Here is a 22,853-nt window from a genome sequence, read left to right as displayed (position 1 = left end):
TTTTTTCATTAGGAATATCTTAGATTATTTTGATCTATGATATACGTAAATTCTTTTTTTTTTTTTCAAATATTTATCATTGTCTTGTTTTGAATTTTTTTTCTCTTTTTTTTTTCTATTAGGAATATCTTAGATTATTTTGATCTATGATATGTATCTTGAAATTTGATTTATTGCATTGTAATGGTGATATTGTATATGTTGTATGAGATTCTCTTTTTCTTGTTGAATTAAAATTGTCAATAATTTGAAAAAGAAATTCTTTTTTTCAAATTTTAATCATTGTCTTTTTTTTTTTTTTTTTTAGGAATATCTTAGATTATTTTGATCTATGATATATAAATTCTTTTTTTTTTTCAAATATTGATCATTATCTTTTTTTTTCTATTAGGAATATCTTAGATTATTTTGATCTATGATATACATAAATTCTTTTTTTTTTTTTTCAAATATTTATCATTGTCTTGTTTTGAATTTTTTTTCTTTTTTTTTTTTTTATTAGGAATATCTTAGATTATTTTGATCTATGATATATATCTTCTAATTTGATTTATTGCATTGTAATACTTGCATATATTGTATGAGATTCTTTTCTTCTTGTTGTTAAAATTGTCAATAATTTGAAAAACAAATTCTTTTTTTCAAATTTTGATCATTTTCTTGTTTTGAATTTTTTTTCTATTAGAAATATCTTAGATTATTTTGATCTATATGTATCTTGAAATTCAATTTATTGCATTGTAATGGTGATATTGCATATATTGTATGAGACTCTCTTTTTCTTGTTGTTAAAATTGTCAATAATTTGAAAAACAAATTCTTTTTTTCAAATTTTGATCAAATTTTGATTATCTTTTTTTTTTCTATTAGAAATATCTTAGATTATTTTGATCTATTTTGATCTTATTTGATATATATCTTGAAATTTTATATTTGCATATATTGTATAAAACAAATTTTTTTTTTCAAATTTTGATCATTGTTTTTTTTTTTTTTCTATTAGGAATATCTTAGATTATTTTCATCCATGATATATATCTTCCAATTTGATTTATTACATTGTAATACTTGCATATATTGCATGAGACTCTCTTTTGTTAAAATTCAAAACAAATTCTTTTTTTTTTTCAAATATTGATCATTGTCTTGTTTTGAATTTTTTTCCCCCTTTTTTTTTTTTTTCTATTAGGAATATCTTAGATTATTTTGATCCATGATATATAAATTCTTTTTTTTTTTTCAAATTTTGATCGTTGTCTTGTTTTGAATTTTTTCCTTTCTTTTTTTTTTTTTTTTTTTTTTTTCTATTAGGCATATCTTAAATTATTTTGATCTATGATATATATTTTCCAATTTAATTTATTGTAATATTTGCATATATTGTATGAGATTCTCTTTTTCTTGTTGTTAAAATTATCAATAATTTGAAAAACAAATTCTTTTTTTTTCAAATTTTGATCATTATCTTGTTTTGAATTTTTTTTCTTTATTTTTTTTCTTCTATTATGAATATCTTAGATTATTTTGATTTATAATATACAAATTCTTTTTTTTTTCAAATATTGATCATTTTCTTGTTTTGAATTTTTTTCCTTTCTTTTTTTTTTTCTATTAGGAATATCTTAAATTATTTTGATCTATGATATATATTTTCTAATTTGATTTATTGTAATATTTGCATATATTATATGAGATTCTCTTTTTCTTGTTGTTAAAATTGTCAATAATTTGAAAAATAAATTCTTTTTTTCAAATTTTGATCATTGTCTTGTTTTTGATATAAAAAATTAAATTTCCAGAAATTTGAAATCACTTTTTAATTGTCACTGGCCAAAACACAAAATCTCAGAAACGATCATTTTCTTTATTTTTTTTTCCCAAAGAATCGCTTTAAATTTTTCACCCATCTATAGTTGAACATGTATGCATTACGAAATCTCGTATTTTTCTCCGTATTTTCCCTTACGTATCTTCAAAGTGAGCGACCAATACGCAATTCAATCTAATTAACAGAAAAGACCTGGACGACACCAAACGCAGCGGAACCAGAGTCCATATCGAGATCCATAACGAAGCAGTACTCAATTGCTTCCTGCCTTTCCTCGTTTCCCCTTTCGACCAATTTCCCGGTGAAACGCAATTTTTCATCGAGTCGAGTCGTGCATTATCGATGCGATAACTTTAATCGGCAATTTGTGAATAGCATTATCAAGGAACGGTGACATAATCGGTGTGCGTTGCGTCGAGAAAATATCCAGGGAGCAATTAACATCCGTTGAAACGCTGTGGTCCGTGAAACGAACTGTGAAATAGCAGAAATCACACCCCGACCGTTTAAATCCGCATTCCTCGCGTTCCACTCCCTCCCATTGCCAATAAAACGTCGATCTAAATTAATTTGTCGACACTCTTTGACTGTAAATGATTACGAGAGAGAGAGAGAGAGAGGAAAGAAATTGTTCGAACGCATACAATCCATCATGCATCGTGAAAATAAAATTTTGTTGGAACAAAGTTAAGAAAATTAAGAAATTGTCTTATTATTATCTTAAACGCGTTTGAAATATTGGAAAAATTAACAATAATAATATTATAATATAATGAATTTTTATAATTGAATTGCTATTCGAAATTTTATCCGAGAAAATAAATACTTTACATATGAATATATCTTATATAACGCACGAATAACAATTGACCTTAGATTTCACTTACTACCCGCGTGATACGTTACAATCGACCAAACCAAATATGAAATCATCATAGAAACGCAACAACCCTCTTTGAAGAAATCTAACAATCATTTTTACTTTTCAACGAGATGAGATAAGCTTGGAAGCGATACCATCTCCCTGTTATCAATCCCCTGACTCGGACTGATTGTGCGGCAAAGATCAAAAGAAGCGCGGTTACCATTTGCGGTTGTGTGCAAGATAAGAACGTCGAAAGAACGAAACCGTGTAACGACACGCGCGCATTATCGGCCGCTAGATGGAGTCGCGACGATAATTCCCCGGCTCGACGATCAGTGTCGCTCATAATCGATACACGATCGTATAATATAAAGTACGGAACAAAAATTTGAACCGCCGCGCGGCAGATTGACGGTACGTACGCGATGGGGAGGGGAGGAAAGAAATTGCCCGTTATCTGCGATTCCATCCGATTCGTTCCATTTGTCGAGGTATAAAACGGTCGTGTAATTTCGACCAATGAAAGCTGGCCCGGTTATCGGAGGACACGCGTCGCTGATTGGCTGAACGCGATTCGGTCTCGGCGCGCCTGGGGTTGGAAATTCGTTATAAACTACGCGAACGCCGCGAGCGTCGACACATTTTTTGCTGCACTTTTTTTCGCTCGAGACTCGCGAAATTCTAGCTCACGTAACGACGATTCTAGAGAGTGACAGCTAGAGCGAAAGACGAAGAGAAACTGGGCTCGAGTGTTTAAAAAAAAATTTACGACGTATTGTTTCGATGTGAAATTACTCGCTTCGCAGAATTCAAATATATTATATATATATATGTACAATATGTCGAACGAAATTCAGTACCGCTTATTTCGAGCAAAATATCCATGATTTTAAAGAAGTCGCTTTTTCGAGAATAAGATACTCGAACACCTTGCTATCTATCTATCTTTATCTATCTCGTCACCTTGTCCTATTTATATCTCGGTTGTATTCCGTTAATTAAATCGAGGAGAGGCTGTCGAGATAAGAAGCGGCCACTTTTGTCACGGAAACAGCTATTTCCGAATCTCGCTTCCGTATCGAAATCGAGACAATTTGTTTTAATTTCAATTTTTCAATTCAAATTTAATTGGCCACTCTCCATTCTGAAGACTCTCCATACATATTCGAAATAACAATAATAATAAACTATTCGAAATATTTTGATGCAATAATTTTGATCGTACGAAAAAGAAAATGTGCATACCTTTATACTCGATGCACGCGTACGATAAAAAAAATTTCTCTACACGATATATCCTAACGTTTGATACGGGTTTGACCTTTCACTCTCTTGTAGGATTAATGCATCTTATCGTTCGAAACGAGGTCTCCATGGGTAAAAAGGAGCCGAGAATAAATGCAGAATTTAATTATCGGCTCTCTCTCTCTCTCTCTGTTCCTTTTCCAGTTGAAACTCGCGCCCAGTCGCGAAGTCGCTTCAAATGGACTCGCAACAACATCTGGTGTGGCGAGCGTGTTTTCCACAGCACAATCTTTTTATCGTTTCCTACCTTCCTGTAGCGAGTATCCACGCTCGAGTGCAGATATAAATTGGCCGAAACGCTGATACGATCGGCCGCCTATTTCTACACGTCTACGTCAATCGCGCGTTTTATCAGTCCTATCGTCGATATCATGATTACGCGCAAACACTTTTTTTCTCAACACGCGTGATCTCGTTACAATTGCCGCTTTTGATTTTTTTTTTCCTTGTGCTCAAAAACACTTCATCCGTCCACGTAACGTCCACGTTACGATAATCATCGATTCGAAAATTGCACGTATATCATGAAATTGGAATTTTCATTAATTTTAAACTCGATTTAAAAATCGTTTTAAATTGAAACACGCTTTATTATAAAACTGGAAGTTTAAACGAATAATATGAAACCAACTATATTATATACGAGTATATCTGCAAAAAAGACGAAACTTCGAGAGAGTCGTTTCATTTTTTGTCGAAAGACCGCAAAGAAAAGGACAGCGAAAGATAAAGAGAGCTCGAGCAGTCGACGAAATTACTCGGTTCGCTGGATTCGAATATAGAAAGAGACGCTTCAGAAAATATAAATAATATAATAAATTGTTAAAATACTTAATTATCGACCCGATGCTTACTTAACCAACATCGTAACCTGTACCTTACGAGCCCTCCGCATTCCATGGGCTAAACACATGTACAAAGTCTCACCATGTCAATCCTTCTCACCCTGAACAAGTTTTACAACGAACTTGAACGTTTCTCGTCTCCGCCTACCCATTCCTTTCGCACGCGATACCGATTCGATGTAATTTCAATGTCCGCGGTGCGACTTAATTACCCGACACTTTCGTCCACCGGCACGCGAGCGCCATCTCTCCTCTCTCTCTCTCTCTCCGCATAACGCGTCACGTGACTGTGTTCGGAAACTATTCTTAGCCGCGCGTTTTTTCCACGCGATGAAAAGGAGAGCTCGTTCGGTGCGCGTGTATGCGACACTGAAACGCGTGTTTCGCAAGATTCTCTATGGGCGAAGCGAGATTCGCTCCACGAAATATATAACCGCGAATCCATCACGGAGCCCTCGTTAGGAGGCAGCGAGACGCGTCTTCCGCGAACCGAAAACTTAAACGAGATTATCGCTCCCGCTCTGCGACAGCCGCGCGTGAATAATTCGACGCAGCCGGCGGCGGAGCGTGGCTGGAAAGCGCGACTTCGGACACGTATGGATTTCTCGGCGGCTTCTATTACCGTGGATTCCAAGCTAATTCGTGGCAGGGCTGATCCGTACGGGCAAACAGGAGTAATAATCGCCCGGCACGCCTAGCGCGACGCGCCTCGATCAATCTGATAACCGCGTATATCTCATCCCCGTGAAACGTTACAAAGCGTATTTGCGTAAATGCGGGCGGATACATCTGCTTTTCTATTTCGAAAACGGAGCTAATAAACCGTTTAACGATCGCGCCGTTTATAAATACACGGTGCTCGTAAGTCTTCCAATTAGCCGTGGAACGTGCTATTCGGACTTTAATTTATCCGTTCCCTCCTACTTTTATTTCCTCGAATATCGCGACTTTTTTCCTCCTCTCGACATCTCCATCTCAATCTCACAACTCCTGTCCCAGATACACTCTCGGATACTCTCGATACTCGTCGAAATATTCCCACAAACGATGATAATTTATTTAAACAACATACCATGAATAATTCATCGTTTGTTGTGTAAACGTCGGTTAATTACCTTCCAACAATTAACCCGGCGACCTTGTTGCGTGGAAACAGAAGGAAATAAGGAAGGAAGGATATTTAAGGGGAGCTGTTTACTCACCAGAGGAGGGTAGAACGCGGAGCTGTCCATCCCAATGCTGGGATAGGGTCCTTGGTCAGTGGTGGAGGGTGTCGGCGTGGGATACGACGAGTAGGAGGTGGCGGTCGGCGCTAGCCTCGGATACGCTCCCAAGGCGAGCCTTGCCGCGCTGTCGTACTGACAACTGCACACAGATTGGCCGGTGACTGGGTCGGTCATCATGGGCCTGCCGTTCTCGCAGCAGCCGGGCCCCGTGGCACCCGCCACAGGGGTGCTCGCCCCGCCGGAGGCGGCTGCCGCCGCGGCGCCGGTCGTCGTCGCCGTGGACGACGGTGAGAGGGCGCCAGGGCTCAGGGCGCCCCCCGACGACATCGCCGGCGACGTCGCCGTTGTTGGCTGCCCGCCGCTCACCAGCAGCTGAAAAATTTTCATTTTTTCTTCTTTGATTGATTCTTTTAAAAAAAAAATAGATAAAAACGTAAAAACGTTTTTACGTATGGTTCATTAATTAATGAAATAAAAAATAGGAAAATATAACTAATATTCCTCTTAAAAAAACAATTAAGATTATTAAAATTAATAGTGAATTTATTGAACATATAGTAAATATTATTAAGGATATATAAATAGAATAGGAAATTAAATAAATTAATAATATAGAAGGTCTATTAAAGATATTATTTAAATAAATTGTTAAAATTATTGAAATTAATGAAGATATAAAAATTTTTGATAATATGATGATTGTTAATATAATTAATTTATCAAAAAATAGTTTAATTTAAAAATGGTAATTTTGGGAATTATCGATATTTATTTAATAAATTTTTTTGAAATTTATGATAAATTTAGCTAAAATATTATAATGAATTTTAATATAATTTTAATTTACAAAATTAATGTTTTTAAATTTTAAACTATTTAGCTTTATAATGATTTATTAAATTATTATTTGTAATAATATTATTATTTTTTATATTTTTATGATATTATAATGTAAATTTTCTAAGTTTTTTAATTTTAATAGAATTTTTGGTAATTACTGTTTTATTTTTTATTATTGGATATGAAATTAATAGATGGTTATTTTTAATTTTTTTAGTATTTTCTGTATGTGAATTAGTTTTAGGTTTATCATTATTAGTTAGAATAAATTATGAACTTGGTCATCAAAAATCGTAAAAACGCACACGCAATCGATAATGACCTCCTCGATTAAGACGAAAGCACAGATAAGAGAGATGTCGTCAATGAAACTTGAAGCGATTCAAACATAATATAATAAGAATAATAATAAGATAACCGGCGAGATAAGAAAATTTAATTGAATTAACATTAAAAAAAATGAATTTCGAAACATTATCCGCCGGCAGCATCTAATGAATTATAGATAGTCGTGTGCTCGAGTGTTGATTACCGAATGATATATCGAAATGTTAATACGTAAACAAATTATATGGCAATAAAATCTTTTTTTATATATATATATATATATATACATGATACAAAATCCTTCAACCTTTTTTGTCAACGTGACTCATGTTACCTCAGACCGGGATGATTCATATTACCTCGTCTCGTTCTCGTTTCCGTCAACAGGTATTTAGTTAACACCGTGTATCAATGTGAAAAAAATGTCCAAAGCACGAATAAAATGTGTGTACATATATACACGCGGAAATAAATTACGTTAGTTGGTGAAGTCGAGTATCGGGTTTAAAAATAATTCTAGAGCAAAGGGTTAATGGAGGTAATGACGGTAATTTCGAAAGCCAGGTGATACAAGCTTATCGCCGCGGATCCGATTATAAATGCGTGCTCGATAACTCGATAGCAATTCCGTGTTACTTTAATGGACGATAATCGGGGATCGAGTAGCGGTATCTGTCGTTATTAAACAACAGATGACACACGACAATTAACTCTTCTTAAAAAGTTCTTACCCGGTCGAGAAATAAAAATAAGTTATAATTCACTCGAAAGGAGAGAGAAAAAAAAAAAAAAAAAATCTTGGATGGAAGTTTTCAACGCATGCACACACGTTTCTCGACGTAACTGGAATTATACGTAGCGCGACATCGATGTCTCCCCTCACGTGATCAGGGCTCCCCGATAGCAATAATTGTCACGTAATTTCGTATAATGACAGCCGTGTACACCGTGAATGCCGCTCGAGCGTTTCGAGACCGAATAAATTAAATGGAAATTTATCGTCTCGCCGCTCGAATAAGTCAAATTGTCGGGATCAAGCTTCGTAATAACATCGACGAGCCGTGTTTGCACTTTTATAAACGATCAAATATCGCACGAAAATTACTATACCTACGTTGCATGCTAATGCGGTATAGAAAGAAATGCTCCCTTTTCACCCGAAAATAAAAATACCCTCATTTGTTCGTAGCGATAGCAGCGCCTACGACGAGCGCCTCCTACGGAGACTAAAGATAGCAAATAATCTTGTCGCGTATTATACCGTTTTTCGTTCGCCTAATTGTTGTAACACGGGCGTAAAAATATCCTTTACGTTTACGTAACACGAAAGATTATTACCACCTTATTGATATCTGTACACTAACGACAAATAGATAAATGTAAAACGAAAATAAACTAGACAAAAATATTTGTTATTGTTCGACTTGTCGCGGCGGTTACATACATACGCTCGGCTACATTCGGCAGTCATCGGCCAAGTTCGGTAAACTCGGCGAACCGCGTAATTTCATACCGAGAAGGTATTACCGTAAATTTCTTTAAATTTTCTTTTCGTCTCTCGCTTGCTCTGTCGAGTATTTTCGTGTTTCTTAACTTTAGATAATAATCTGAAATTGAACGAGACGTTAATAATAACATATTGTAAAAAGAAGGAAAAGACATTTCCAACGAAAAGTTGGAAGATTCGTAATAATATCCGATCGAAAAATATATATATATATTTAATCGAACGAGTTCCTCGATACTTTTGGCTCGGAAAAAGAAACGAGATCTGTATCGCGTAAGGAGAACAAGATATTAACGTCGCGATAACTATTTAATTAAAATTAATAATTCCTACAATATAGAATCGCTAGACGAGAATAAAAAAAAGTCTATCTCGTTGATTATACCTGTTGCACGCGCCTGAGGGGGGGAAAAAAGCGTGACAAATAAATGCAATATTGAGACGACGATAATAAACATGCCGATTGATTATTTAATTACGCGTGCGCGTACAGCGATTTACATAATAATAATCACACGTATAATAATTCTCTCTACATCTATATATATATCATCTAATTCCTTCATAACTTTTCAAGTGGAGAGATCTCCACTCGAGAAGGACTCTCCATCCAGCTTACTCTCAAGTGCGCTGCCACTTCCATTTGAATAATCACACGATCGGCCTGCAGAGTAACCTGTCATTTTTGCGCGGAATCCTTATGAATGTTCCTCTGAATAACATTGATGATAAGTTATAAGGTTATAATTCACCGAGTTGTGGCTATTTAGATAATCAGTAGCGTAATATTTACAAATTATCTACACGAGAGAGAGAAGTTATGGGATACAATTTTTTTTTTTTTTTTTAGAAAATTGAAAACTTTTCGAAATATCCAACAGTCCTTATATCATTACTTCTACTTTCTCTCCGTTCGTTCCAATTATTCCGTCGCGAGGAGGGCGCGATTAATCGCTTCCCAAAGGCTGCGCGCACGTCGTCCATCTCTCTCGCGGAGCGCTCGCGGGAGAAGGATCGCGCACATATATCGCGGCGGGCTTCTCCGCCGGTAAATTAGCTCGCGGTAAATGAGGATGAAATGAATCCTGGTAATTAATACCAAGGGCGCGGAGTTATTTCGAGAGAACTCGAGAAGAATGGAGAGAAAGGAGTAGCTCTATCTCGTAGCATTGATAAATAAAAATATATATATTCATTTGCAATTTTATTATATTTAATAATATTTACTAGAATAGTATCTGGTTTTAATAGAAGAATATTTGTTTCAATTTCTTTATCTGAATATATATAAATATTGATCGGTTAAATTTATTATATATAAATTTGTTTAATGTTAGTAATAATTTATTTAATTAGTAAGTAAAATAAAGTTATAATAGAAAGTTTCATTCCTACATTATAAGATTTTAAATTTTTAATTTGACTTTCAAATCATTAATTTATCTCAATTAATTTTCTTGGATAAAAATTTAGGAAAAAATATAAAAAGTAACATGTTGTATAAAATATCCGTACAATTCGATATATTTTTCCCTAGATTATTATTTGTTTAATGTTAGTAATAATTTATTTAATTAGTAAGTAAAATAAAGTTATAATAGAAAGTTTCATTCCTACATTATAAGATTTTAAATTTTTAATTTGACTTTCAAATCATTAATTTATCTCAATTAATTTTCTTGGATAAAAATTTAGGAAAAAATATAAAAAGTAACTTGTTGTACAAAGTATCCGTACAATTCGATATACTTTTCCCTAGATTATTATTTGTTTAATGTTAGTAATAATTTATTTAATTAGTAAGTAAAATAAAGTTATAATAGAAAGTTTCATTCCTACATTATAAGATTTTAAATTTTTAATTTGACTTTCAAATCATTAATTTATCTCAATTAATTTTCTTGGATAAAAATTTAGGAAAAAATATAAAAAGTAACAAAATATCCGTACAATTCGATATATTTTTCCCTAGATAGAAATTTTCCTTATCGACAGCGATCTCAAATCTGTGAAAAAGAATATACTTTAGACTTTTCTCCTTAAAAATAAATATTCTCCTTCCCTGTGAAAACGAAGGAAAAGAGGTTCGTGCTCACGTATAACCTTTCTATTCGTAGAGTTCGGTGTGTCGAAATCGGTGTCGCCCACGTGATAAACGAGGATCAACGAAAACATTATTTTCACACGCACCATTTTCTTTCCCTTCCCTTTTGTTTTCGCTGCGGCGAAGAAAACGAAGAAGAAGAAGAAATCTCAAGAAGAGGGGGAGAGGGTATACGTCGCCACCGTTTTTTATAATACGAAACGACCGTATCTCTCGTGGCGCGGACATGTTTACGAAAAACGGGATTCCACGTCGCGCTAAATAGTCGTAAGATATTTCGACGCCCCGCGGACGTGCCGGCTACAAATTTCCCCCGATAATTTATCGCCTATGGATATACCCAAATAGCCGTCGGAAATTGGACTTTTTTTCATTTTCTGAAACCAAGCCGTTTAAAAAAAAAAAAAACAGAATTGGATTCTTCTTAATTAAATCGACGCCTGTAATCGGTTTAAACTCTTCGAGAGGGAGAAGGCAAAAATAGACAAGAGAGAGAAGAAAAAAGGGCAGAGACAGACCCGGAAGGGAAACCGAGGTAAACCGAAGTTTCGTGAATAAAGGAGGTGGTCGTAGACGATGCGTGGCGCCGTGCGTGTGCGCCCCGTAGCACGGCTCAGGGGTCTACACCCACGGAGTGTGTCGCGCGCTGCCTTTATTCCTGCCACGTCTCCCTCCTCGTTTCGCCAATTCGTCTCTCACGGAATGTCCCGGCTCCTCGAGCCGTTCACGCCCTGCTGGGTTTCCCATCGGAACCTTTTAAAACCACGCTTCCACCCCCAAGGCACCAACCACCGTCGAGATAATCCTGAGAGAATCAGATACGTGCAAGTCTATTTTTTAATGCATTTCGCAAATTGTTGTTATTACATTCGAAATATCTATTACGATATATTGGAACACGATGACACTGCAGGTTTTTTCTTTTAAATTATTTTAATTTATTCCTCTCGAGTATTCTGTACTTTAGAATCTTATTAACGCGTAATTTTTTGACAGAAAATTTAATATTGGTTTGAAAAATGTGAAAAGAAAAAAAAATGGATCATCGCTCCGGAAAAAGAATAATTGAGAAATAAAATCGAAATCGAGAGAAAAAATACGGCCTGCATTCTGTACTTTAGAATCTTATTAACGCGTAATTTTTTTGACAGACTCGAAAATTTAATATTGGTTTGAAAAATGTGGAAAAAAAAAAAATGGATCATCGCTATGGAGAAATAATTGAGAAATAAAATCGAAATCGAGAGAGAAAATACGGCCTGTATTCTGTACTTTAGAATCTTATTAACGCGTAATTTTTTGACAGACTCGAAAATTTAATATTGAAAAATGTGAAAAAAAAAAAATGGATAAATCGTCGGGAATCAGCTACGGAGAAAGAATAATTGGGAATCAAAATAAATAATAAAATCAAAATTGAGAGAGAAAATACGGCCTGTATTCTGTACTTTAGAATCTTATTAACGCGTAATTTTTTGACAGACTCGAAAATTTAATATTGGTTTGAAAAATGGAAAGAATAATTGAGAAATAAAATCGAAATCGAAAGAGAAAATACGGCCTGTATTCTGTACTTTAGAATTTTATTAACGCGTAATTTTTTTGACAGACTCGAAAATTTAATATTGGTTTGAAAAATGTGAAAAAAAAAATGGATCATCGGAGAAAGAATAATTGAGAAATAAAATCGAAATCGAGAGAGAAAATACGGCCTGTATTCTGTACTTTAGAATCTTATTAACGCGTAATTTTTTTGACAGACTCGAAAATTTAATATTGGTTTGAAAAAAAAATGGATCATCGCTCCGGAGAAAGAATAATTGAGAAATAAAATCGAAATCGAGAGAGAAAATACGGGCGATCGCGATAGCCGGATAATTACAACGTGTGTTTTAATTGGAGGACGCTCGACGAACGAGCTGGTTTTCGAGCGCGCGTAAGCGCGCGAGCGGGCCGGGATACGGTTCGTGGAAAAAACTCTTAAGTACGGTTTATCGATGATCCGCGAATAAGCGATGCGTGACGCAGGTGTAAAGAAGAGAACGTAGGCCTCCTCTCTCGAACGTCGATCATGAGGAATAATTTACTGCAACGTGTAATTTCGACGTAACCGCGGCAACCCCTTCTCATTCCGCGAATGTATCACAATGTATCGGACACGGTGAATAAACTGGCGCGCACGATCGATGCCATCGTCGCCAGATGATAAAATTTCCAAACAACCGAAATTTAAAATCTCGGTGTTGGTATCGATTCGTACGCAATCGGAAGTGCGAATCCACGAGGCTGTAATAATTTTGGATTATCACGATCGAATAGATAATATCGGCCACCGATAAAGCAAAAACTCTTCAAAAATCTTTCTCCCGAAAATCGTTCGACCGATGAGTAATCTCGACGATAAACTCATCCCTCGAGCTCGAAATAACTCGGCGCGATGCTTCCGCGTCACGTATATACGAAGAATACCGAAGAGTCCTCGCTGGAAACAGGACTCGGTCGGTAACGGAGTTCTTCCGTAAACGGGATTACACGTGTTAAAGTTGAGCTAAGTAGCGGTTTGATCGCGAGTTATCGCCTCTCGTGCAAAGTAACCGGAGAAACTTGACAATGCGGCTCTCCTGGCGCACGCGGATAATTCTCCAACGGCCGATCCCTCTTCTCTCAGAATTTCGAATTTAATCCTTACGATAAACGAGACCGATCATTCGATCCAGTGAAAGGAGAGGAGAGAAAAAATATATGGAATATAATATTTATTACACGAGACGTATAAATATCAAAATTATCGTTATAAACTGAAACGATAAGTTCATTTGTTACGAATTTTAATTTTTCTTAAAAATCTTATATTTTTGAATATATATATTATATATATATATCTTTTTGAAATTGAATTTATAACGAGTTTACAACGAGCGAGTGTCGTAAACGGAAGCAAGAAGCCAATAGGAACGCGATACGCGCGCGCAATTCGCAGGAAAAAGATGGCGGGTCAGGAGGGATAAGAACGAGAGAAGACGAGGCTCGACTTCTCTAGACCGATTCACCCCTTCCGTCCCCTTCCGCTCCTACCACGCTTCCACCGCCATGTGTCTTTTTCTCTGTCGCTCGAAATCTCGAGCAGGAACCTTCTTCCCTTCACCCCTCCGCCAGCCCCTCCCCCACCACCGTCACCTTTCCGCGCGCGAGATCTTGTACGACAACGGCATTTACGGACCCCCCCCCCTCTTCTTTTCCGCGACAAATTAACCGTTACGGTGATCCTTTCTCTCTCTCTCTCTCTCTTTCGTGTGCCCCAGATTAAATACAACGTGATCGCAATTTGTCTCTATCGGTGGTGAAATAGAAGTTAATCGGATTTCGAGCTGTGTTATCTGTTGTCTCCGCGCTGCGTAGAATATTGTTTTTATCTTAAACGTCTCGATAAGCATACGCATATGCTTGCCCACGAGCGGGTTTCACTTTCCGTTCTATTCATTTTCGAATGCAATTTATGTATTACACTCGCTCGCTGAAAATTTAAAATTTTCCACAAAGCGTGTAATGTATTATCTTTTCGTTTCTATTCTCGAAGAAAGGGAAGGACGCTTCGATTTTTATTAAAATTCCTGTTTATAGCGATATATCTTTTTTATCCTCCGATTATACTTTTATAGCCGTATAAACAAACGGGGAAAAGAAGTACGTAAGATTCGTAATGAATCGTGATCACGTACGGCGAACGCCACCAGATGGCGGTGAAATATCGTGTATTAATGTTGGCAACAATTTAACGTTAATTACCCCGAAGGGCTAAAGAGGGCGCCACGGAATGCCGAGAACGGTTTCGTGACGGCTTTAAAAACGTCTAGATGGGAAAGGATGCGCGCGAGGGGCCACGGCGAGAAGATCTATTTGAAGCCTTAAAGACTCCGTTAAAGTGGCTGTAACTCGACGTTAAGAAGGCGTGAACGTTAACCGTACGAGTGACGGGTCTGACGGGTATTTTTACGCGCGCCTTCCCGAAACACGTTTCTTTACCGACCGAAAAGTTTTTACGATTTTACGTGTCGGGGGGGGGGGGGGGGGGGGGAAATCTCGCTCGCTCGTTTTTCGATTTTTATATCGGTGATCATCGAGAAAGAGAAAAATTCGACTCTCCGTCTTCTGTGAAATTCAATCTATACGACACGTATATACATATCGATCGTTTTTCTCAGAAACGACATTCCTGCCGGATCAGCGGGTACATACACCCTGTTGCGGCCAAGAGAAGAGACTTCTCTAGAAATCGAGAAAAAGTACCACGGATTCGCACCACTTTGTCTTAGAACATCTCTAATTTTTGTAATACAAAACTCGATATACAAAGACGAAATGTATCGATTCAGTTGGACAAATTTCGAACCGATGTAATCTTAGAAAACTATGCTTAAATAAATTTGGAAAAAAAAAAAAATTTGAAGCGAGTAGCAAAAGTCTCCGTGCGGATGAGACACGTGCAGTTTGCAAAGGGAAGCAACCGGTTTCCGCGGGCGTGCGTGTAACGTCGGTGCGGTAGGACGGTGTTGTTTGCCCGGTAGGTAAGTACGTGCGAGAATCCGTAGCGTAATTGCCGATTCCGTCAATCATCGAGGGCAACCGAGCTTCAATGCCTTCCACCGAATCTTCTTATCCCCGAACAAACACACCGGATAATAACAAAGTATAACCGGATAACGATGGTATAATAAGCGCGAGTTAACGAAGCGAGCGGGCCACGAAAATTCCCCTGTTCGGTCATGCGATGCACGCGTATATAATACACGAGAGAGAGAGAGACGGGAGCGAGGTGCGCGCGCACGAGGCTTGATATCTCGCCAGGCATTATTGTAACCGATCACACGCCGTCGACAAAGTAATAATTTTCGCGGAGTAATCGCGCATCACGGATCACGGACTTCTGTGCGGATCGTTACAAATTGCCGCGTGTGTATCGAAATAAACGCGGGGAGAGATTTCTACGCGTCAAATAAACCGCAATTAAATTTTTAAACCTTTAATAAGGGAGGAGATGTTGTAGTTGCAACGAATCGTCTGTTTCTCTACGTTGTACGCCGTTTATCGAAAAAACTGCGGTGTACGAAATTCGTAAATACCAGGTTAAACGCAAGCCACGCAACCGTCTCGGGGCAAATCGAAACGGCATTTAATCTCGTTCGCCGCGTAATTATCGATTACACGCGCAACTCGCATTTTATTCGACGAAGGAAAATCGTTGTTGGAAAAGATGCGTCTCTCTCTCCTTCCAATCGAAAGCTCGCCGACGACATCGTCCGTGAACGGTAAACAAAAAGAGAGTGGACGAAGGACGGTGAAAGAGAAGGGAGACAGCGTAGGCCACGATTCTGAAAACCGATATTACCGAGATATCGAGCGCTTCCGTGTGTCCAGGGCCGTAATTATACAACGAACCGATGTACACCCATTGCGCGTTGTTGCCATTATGCGGATGTAACTTTTGCCCGAACAGATGCTTCGATGTTGATATCGAAATCGCGCGATGCGCTCCGTTGAAAACGTTACACGATAGCGAGAAGAGGGGTGTAGCTAGGCTCGTAAATTTAGCGGCACCTAATCGTCGTCATCGTCCATTATGATACGAACATCGAATCATTAATCAATTAAAAGTATCGTTATATCTATTATATTATTATATTACATTATTATTTATATATTATTAATATATAATATATTTATATATTATAATATTATTATATTATTATATTATATTATATATTATATCTATTATATTATTTACGAGTAAAAATTTAATTGGAAATGAAATCGTAAAGATTTCTTTATTTCTATCGAAATAAACGATTCGGAATAAGGCACGTTACGTTAATTGGACGCGGATAATCGAGCGTTTAATTTTGCCGAAGTAATCATTGAGGAGTATATATAAATACTGTTACGTTTCTTGCAACGATAAAACATTCATTCCGTTTCGAACGGTTTAATTAATGCACACTTATCGGTCACTTGTTAACAAGTGGCGACGTAAGAAAGAACAGTGGTACTAATAACTTTGTTGCTAATTATTCGCCGAACGGAAAAGTAATTACCGTCGTTATACGCGGCCGCGCATAATCGGCGAACAGATGTTCCCGCGTGGAAAGTCGGGGCGACGTTCGAAGACGTGTTTTACGGCTGCTGACAAATAACGGAGGAATGGCGATCGATGCGTCGCCGCACGAACTTAACGAGTCACGGCCAATTGCTGCCTCTCATTACGCGTTAACAAACCGAATTCTTAAACCGTGTCTGCGAACTCGAGCGCCCTCAACCTTTATCCCCACCACCTCGCCTCTTTTTCTCCGTAATTGCTCGCTTCGCCGCGGAGTGGCGACAGTCGCGCAAGATGAACGGTGAAACTGAATTCTCGTCGTTGCATTCGACTTTTAAAAACATACCTTTATTTTCATCATCGCATTCTTCGACTATCGTTCTATACGTGTCCCAGTTCACAGGTGTATCATCAACATCATATTAATTGGATTCAATTGAAGAAGAAGCTTCTCTATCCACGATTTATTTTATGACCAAAAATATAATTTTTCGTCAACATGTATATTTACCAAGTCTGTTGTCCACTGTTACAAAAAGATTTAATTTAATTTTTTTTTAAACGTAAACTTGGACATAACTTTCTCGTTATAATTAAACGGATCGAACGAAATTTCCGTGGCAAGAATTTCATTAGCACGTAACCGTTGAAAAACGCTGGAAAATTGAGCGTGGCGTGCGCAGCGTTAAATGGACGCGCGGGAACCGCGACCGGAGATTAATCACCGCCGTTTGAAATTCTTTTTTTTTCCCGCGGTTAAACGAAAACATAAACACGACGGACGGAGAAAGAGAAATTTTATAAAACGGTGTATATAAAACTCGTGTATATATCCAATATCGGGTTCGTTTAATTAAAGACGCCATTATAAGAGGCATGCTTTCAATCGGGCAAACGATAAACATAACCTTTCTCTCTCCTCGACGCTCCCCCAAACTGGGGGAGCAAAAAATTGAACGACTCTCGTCGTTTAACTCGCAATAACACCGGCCGTAATAAGGAAAGAGGAGAAGGGAGAGAGGAACAGCTCACTACTGGAATATCCCACCACTTTTAAGCAAATATATTAACTACCTGTAATCTGTAATCGCGAATTTTACGATTCCTAAGGTATTATAAATTCACGCAAGCGGGCTTATAAACTTCAATTATCGTTATATTTCCGTAGAAATGATTCGCGTAAAATATTTATTATCCCAGCGCGACAACAAGAATCGATCGTAAAGCAGTCCGCGAAGTTCGGTGTTTATTTAGACGAAATAAACCGTTTCGACTATTCCACCACCGCCGGCAATTAAGGCCGTCCGTCCGCCGTCCCCCCACCCCTCCCCGCCTTTATTCCCGCTGCCTCGAGTTTATAAGCCTCGTTGCAAACCTGCGCGCATGTAAACGGCCCGGTAATTCGTCGATCGAGAATACGTTAAGATAGGAAACACGCGCGGTTACGAGAGAAGATAACCGACCAATTATCGTTGTTCCATATCGCGCCGCGTATCGGCATCCCAGAGTTACAGATGACGGGCTCACTTTTACCCAGTTAAAAGCTTACCCTCGTTCGTTCGCCATAACGGAAATATTATGCATACAATACAATACGGAATCTGAAAGAAATTGTTACTTATGGTAAAAAGGCACGCTTGGTTGTTCAAGATTTTAAATACAGGAAGGCAATTAGTTAATTTACTTAGAACGTACTTAAACAAAAAAAAAAAAAGTCTACTAATTGCCGACTTCCAGCGGGATCAGTTCTACAACTACAAATTAATCTTCTCATAAATATAGAAATAAAATACGCACGCGAGGTGAATGAAAAACGATCTTCCTCCTGCACAGGGATTCCAATAATACTCGGACAATACGACAAACAAAGAGGGACAAAGAGTTGTTGGCTGTGAAATGACGATTTCAATGCGCCTTTTAACGCCGCTTACTAAAGGAACGAAAGGGAATCGCGTCCCCTTCTTTATCATCGGATGGTTAATCGAAACGAAGGAAAAGAGTGGCGAGCTTTAAAAGCGCGCGCCACGATTAAAAAGAATCGACGCATCGATGCAACTCGCACCTTTCTCGCGAGAGCCCATGCGGGTATATACGCCGAAGGCTATATACCCGTATTATTATCTAGTCTCTTGCACCTGCGCGTAAGTGCGTCGTTTCGATGTTATTTCGCGTTTGAGAGCCTCCTTCCTTTTTTCGGCAGCGGGACGATCACGCGCATGCGCGGCTCTCTCTCTCTCTCTCTCTCTCTCTCTCTCTCTCTCTCGTGGCCACCCCTTTCCGCACGCTCCCCGCCTCCGCCGCGGTGATCATGGACCGATCTCGTAAATCAGAATTTAATTCTCCCTCTTGACCAGATACGAGCAACGGATTTAACAAGTGACGAAATCGGGTACACGCGCGGATAAAACTCGAGGATATTATTATACGTTCGAATTTTGATTAATTCCTGTTGGAAAACGATATCCCGTGATCGAATGTAGGTTAGTATGCTTCCAAAGAGTATATGGCGAGTATTCCTCCAGTTGAAAATATGAGAAATATTTGTGGAGTGTTTATAGAAATTTTTAATTAATTATATATATAGAATATTAAATATAGAAAAATGAATCTATACAAAGAGAAAGAAATTTTAGTCAATTCGCATAATTGAATATTAAGAAAATTGGAAATGATGGATATTGAAATACAAAGAGTATTTATTAACGTCTAATTTTTTAGATAGTACAATTCCTATTATTATTCAATAATTTGAGATTGGAACGAGTATCTTCGTATTTACAGTCTGTTATCGACTTTCCTAGCTAATCTTTATACAAGAAAAAGAAAGTTGAATGAAGTAACCGTAGATTAGAGAACTATTTGTATTAAATTATTCGTAATGACGTAATCAATGAAATTAAACTAGTAATTTCTCCGATTATTCCTCGGAAGAAATTAATTTTCAGCGTGATACGGATCAGTTGCTAACTTTAAAACAGGTATTAAACGTTTTTATCAAATAGACGCGAGACGTCATAACTTGTGAGCGACGGCCGTCGGTACACATTTACGAGAAACAGGTGTATAACTGTAGAAAATCACCCAACATTTAACACCCAACATTTCATTGCACAAAATCTACTGGAATTGATCGAAAATAATTCTTATACGTTTATAAATTAATTATGCGAACATTTCCAACAAGAGAAAATATAATATAAATCGAATAAATGAATTATTGAAGCAACTTTACGAAACATTGTGAATAGGATATCTTAAAAAGCGGAAATTAATAAAAAGTAGTAGTATATAATTATTCGCGATACTTTACAATTCGCTTTCACGAAAAAAAAAAAAAAAAGGAACGATCATTCATCGCGATTAGAAGGATTTTGAAATTGCTAACCGATAAAGAACTATCAAGGAATAATATTGAATCTGATTTTGCAGCAAGGAAATAAAACTCCAGTTACAAACACCATCATCGTCGCGATATATCGGCTATGAATTATTTACCACGCGATTTTTCTCGAAATTATAACTCCGCTATGATCGCGCGATAACGAATTTCCGAACGATGTCATCTCGCGTCAAAACCGTGAACGACAACTTTCTATTCTCGAAAATGCTTCTAATCACGCGTACGTTGTTCTCGTCTCGTGGACGCGATTGAGGAGAAATCTGACAAAAATCTTCGAGGTTCAAATCTCTGACATCGAGGCGAAATGTTTTATACGACTCACCTGGGACGCCGACGGATACGAGTATCCGAACTGCGCGTACGCTGACATCTCGGCCGGTTTCGACGAACAGTTTTTTTTTTTTCTTTTCGTTACGTTGTCTCAATGTCTGTTCGGAAAATTGGGTCACAATCGCACCTGCACGCACTGCACTCTCTCACTAAGTCAGTACTACTACTGTCGACAACACGAAACTAACAACGAGTCGAGCGAATGATCGCGATATAACGCGAACGTTCGTGATTGCCATCAGGGTGTCTTTGAGTCGTGACCGAAGAATTCGACCGACGACCACATGTCGAATCTTGTATTTGCCGTGGTGCTCGGTCGTCGGGAGGACGTGCCAGCTCGATATCCAGACTCGAGAATATCCAAACTCGAGAATGTCCCCGAAATAATAGTGTTCACACACAGATGAATCCAGTCAATGGCACGAGAAAAGGACGTTCGGTGGATGGGCGCACGGTTTCGTAGTTGAAAAATTCGCACTCGATGAGAAATCTCGGGGGTCGAAGAACGCGGAGCGCAAACACGTCACACTTTTGGGTTTCGCGTCACCGTGAGGGAAAAGAGAACAGGAATAGAGGAACGTTGTAGCGGCGCGATGGGACGGACATTCGGACAGACGACGAAGCGTCACGAGCGATTAGTTATAGAGTTAGTTCGTTCGTTCGTTCGTTCGGTCCGTCCCCTGCTCTCACAGGGCACTCCAGTCTGCGACTGACTCGCCACCACTCACACCACTTCAGCGGCCTTCCACTCCGCTCCGTCCCAGTTCCCCCTCTGGCGAGGAAAACCGAAAGCAACGTCTACCCCCACCACCTGGGCGTAGGACGTGGTTCTTACGGAACCGTCCAATCGGGCCGCCTCGCACTACCCTACGGGCGTGTCACGTGGGACGGTACGTGGCGCGGGATTGGCCGGGCGTTTGGCGCGCGGGCGTCCTTTCGAATCGAACTTGCCCACGAGCGCGACGACGCCTTTCGCCCCACCCGCCGAGAAACTATCGTGAAACGATCCCGCCGCTGTTCCCCCCGCCAAGCCTCGACAAACGGCCACGGCGGAACAAGGAGAAACGAGTATGTTTACGCGAGTCTACTCTTGTCAACCCGACGGCGAGGGACTTAAATAAATCTGCCGGCCTCTCTCTCTCTCCCGCGCTCTCTCTACCTCCACCCACCTCTCTTTCCATCTTTCTTTATCCCATCCGACGAGCCACCTTCTTCCGGCTTATATCGCGCCATTGTCCGGCTTCGTGAAATCGCCGAGTAACTACGATGCGTCGCGCCGCCTGTTTCCACGCTTCCACGGCCCTCGAAAACTTTGTTATACGGCTACGTGACACGAAACGGCGAAACGTTCGGTTTACAAGGACACCCTTTTCCTTCTCCAGAGTTTCGCGAGGGACGAACGACGTTTCGGGGGAGTAGTTGGAGGAGTAACGTCCGTGACGAAGAGAAACGATTCGAGGAATTCGACGAGTGGATCGGCCAAGCTTGCACGGTTTATAAATAAAAAGTGGTCGTCGAAGGTTCTCGAGCGTTCTCGAGCTGCATGCGGAATGAACCCTCGTAAAATTTTTTCCCCTCATCCGCCGTGGATCGTAACCGCGACAAAGTTGGAGAGATACGCGTCGCGAAAAATGCGAGCCTGCCGACTCGTCGTGTCGATCGGGAAGAGATCTCGCGGGGAATCGAACGAGGATAGAGAGAGAGAGAGAGCAGATCTTGGAACATGTATGAATGAAACAATAAAACAATAGAAGGTGTACGAACCGCATTCATTAGATCGTTATCGTCCCCCTTGTAGCGTATTATTCCATTTAGAAAACCAGTTTCTTGTTTTCGCTCACATTATTTACTAAATAGCCAGCTTTTTTTTTTAATTCGCGCCGTTCAAATCTCCTTCATTATATCTTTCCGGCAAAGATTAATGGACAGGTAAGTTATTACTTTCATCTTACACTCTTTACTTTAAATCTAATAATAACGTCGATTTCTAAAAATTATTTTTCGTAAATAATATACGAATAGCACGATCGTCGTTTTCTAAATTTCTTCACCGCACGACAAAGTCACCCGAAACCCGGCAATTATTTCGAGCAGCGCATAAATCTCTCCGCTCTAAATCGAGTCGAATATTCCGAGGGAATACTCGGGTTTGGAGATTTCACGGACGCGGTCCGGTCGTCGGAAG

General features: G+C 38.6%; 1 protein-coding gene across 3 annotated transcripts in view; it reads right to left on the bottom strand.

Moving 5' to 3' along the window:
• The window catches only part of LOC412840 (homeobox protein caupolican), an 89,994-nt gene that overhangs the window by 40,646 nt on the left and 26,495 nt on the right, over positions 1 to 22,853 (bottom strand). Inside the window, exons 1-2 of one of the 3 annotated variants that reach the window (XM_006558938.3) lie at positions 20,661 to 22,212; positions 6,046 to 6,441 (exon numbers count right to left, since the gene is read on the bottom strand). In XM_006558938.3, coding sequence (XP_006559001.1) covers positions 6,046 to 6,441; positions 20,661 to 20,708 — 444 coding nt within the window. In that variant the 5' untranslated portion in view covers positions 20,709 to 22,212. Of the gene's footprint in view, positions 1 to 6,045; positions 6,442 to 20,660; positions 22,213 to 22,853 lie in introns of those variants that run through there. The other 2 variants (XM_396292.7, XM_026443652.1) reach the window with 2 other exon arrangements.

The sequence above is a fragment of the Apis mellifera genome, linkage group LG11 (genome assembly GCF_003254395.2).
Source record: "Apis mellifera strain DH4 linkage group LG11, Amel_HAv3.1, whole genome shotgun sequence".
Taxonomy (NCBI): domain Eukaryota; kingdom Metazoa; phylum Arthropoda; class Insecta; order Hymenoptera; family Apidae; genus Apis; species Apis mellifera.
The sequence above is the reverse complement of the archived record's forward strand: the minus strand, read 5'-3'. Positions and strand labels throughout refer to the sequence as shown.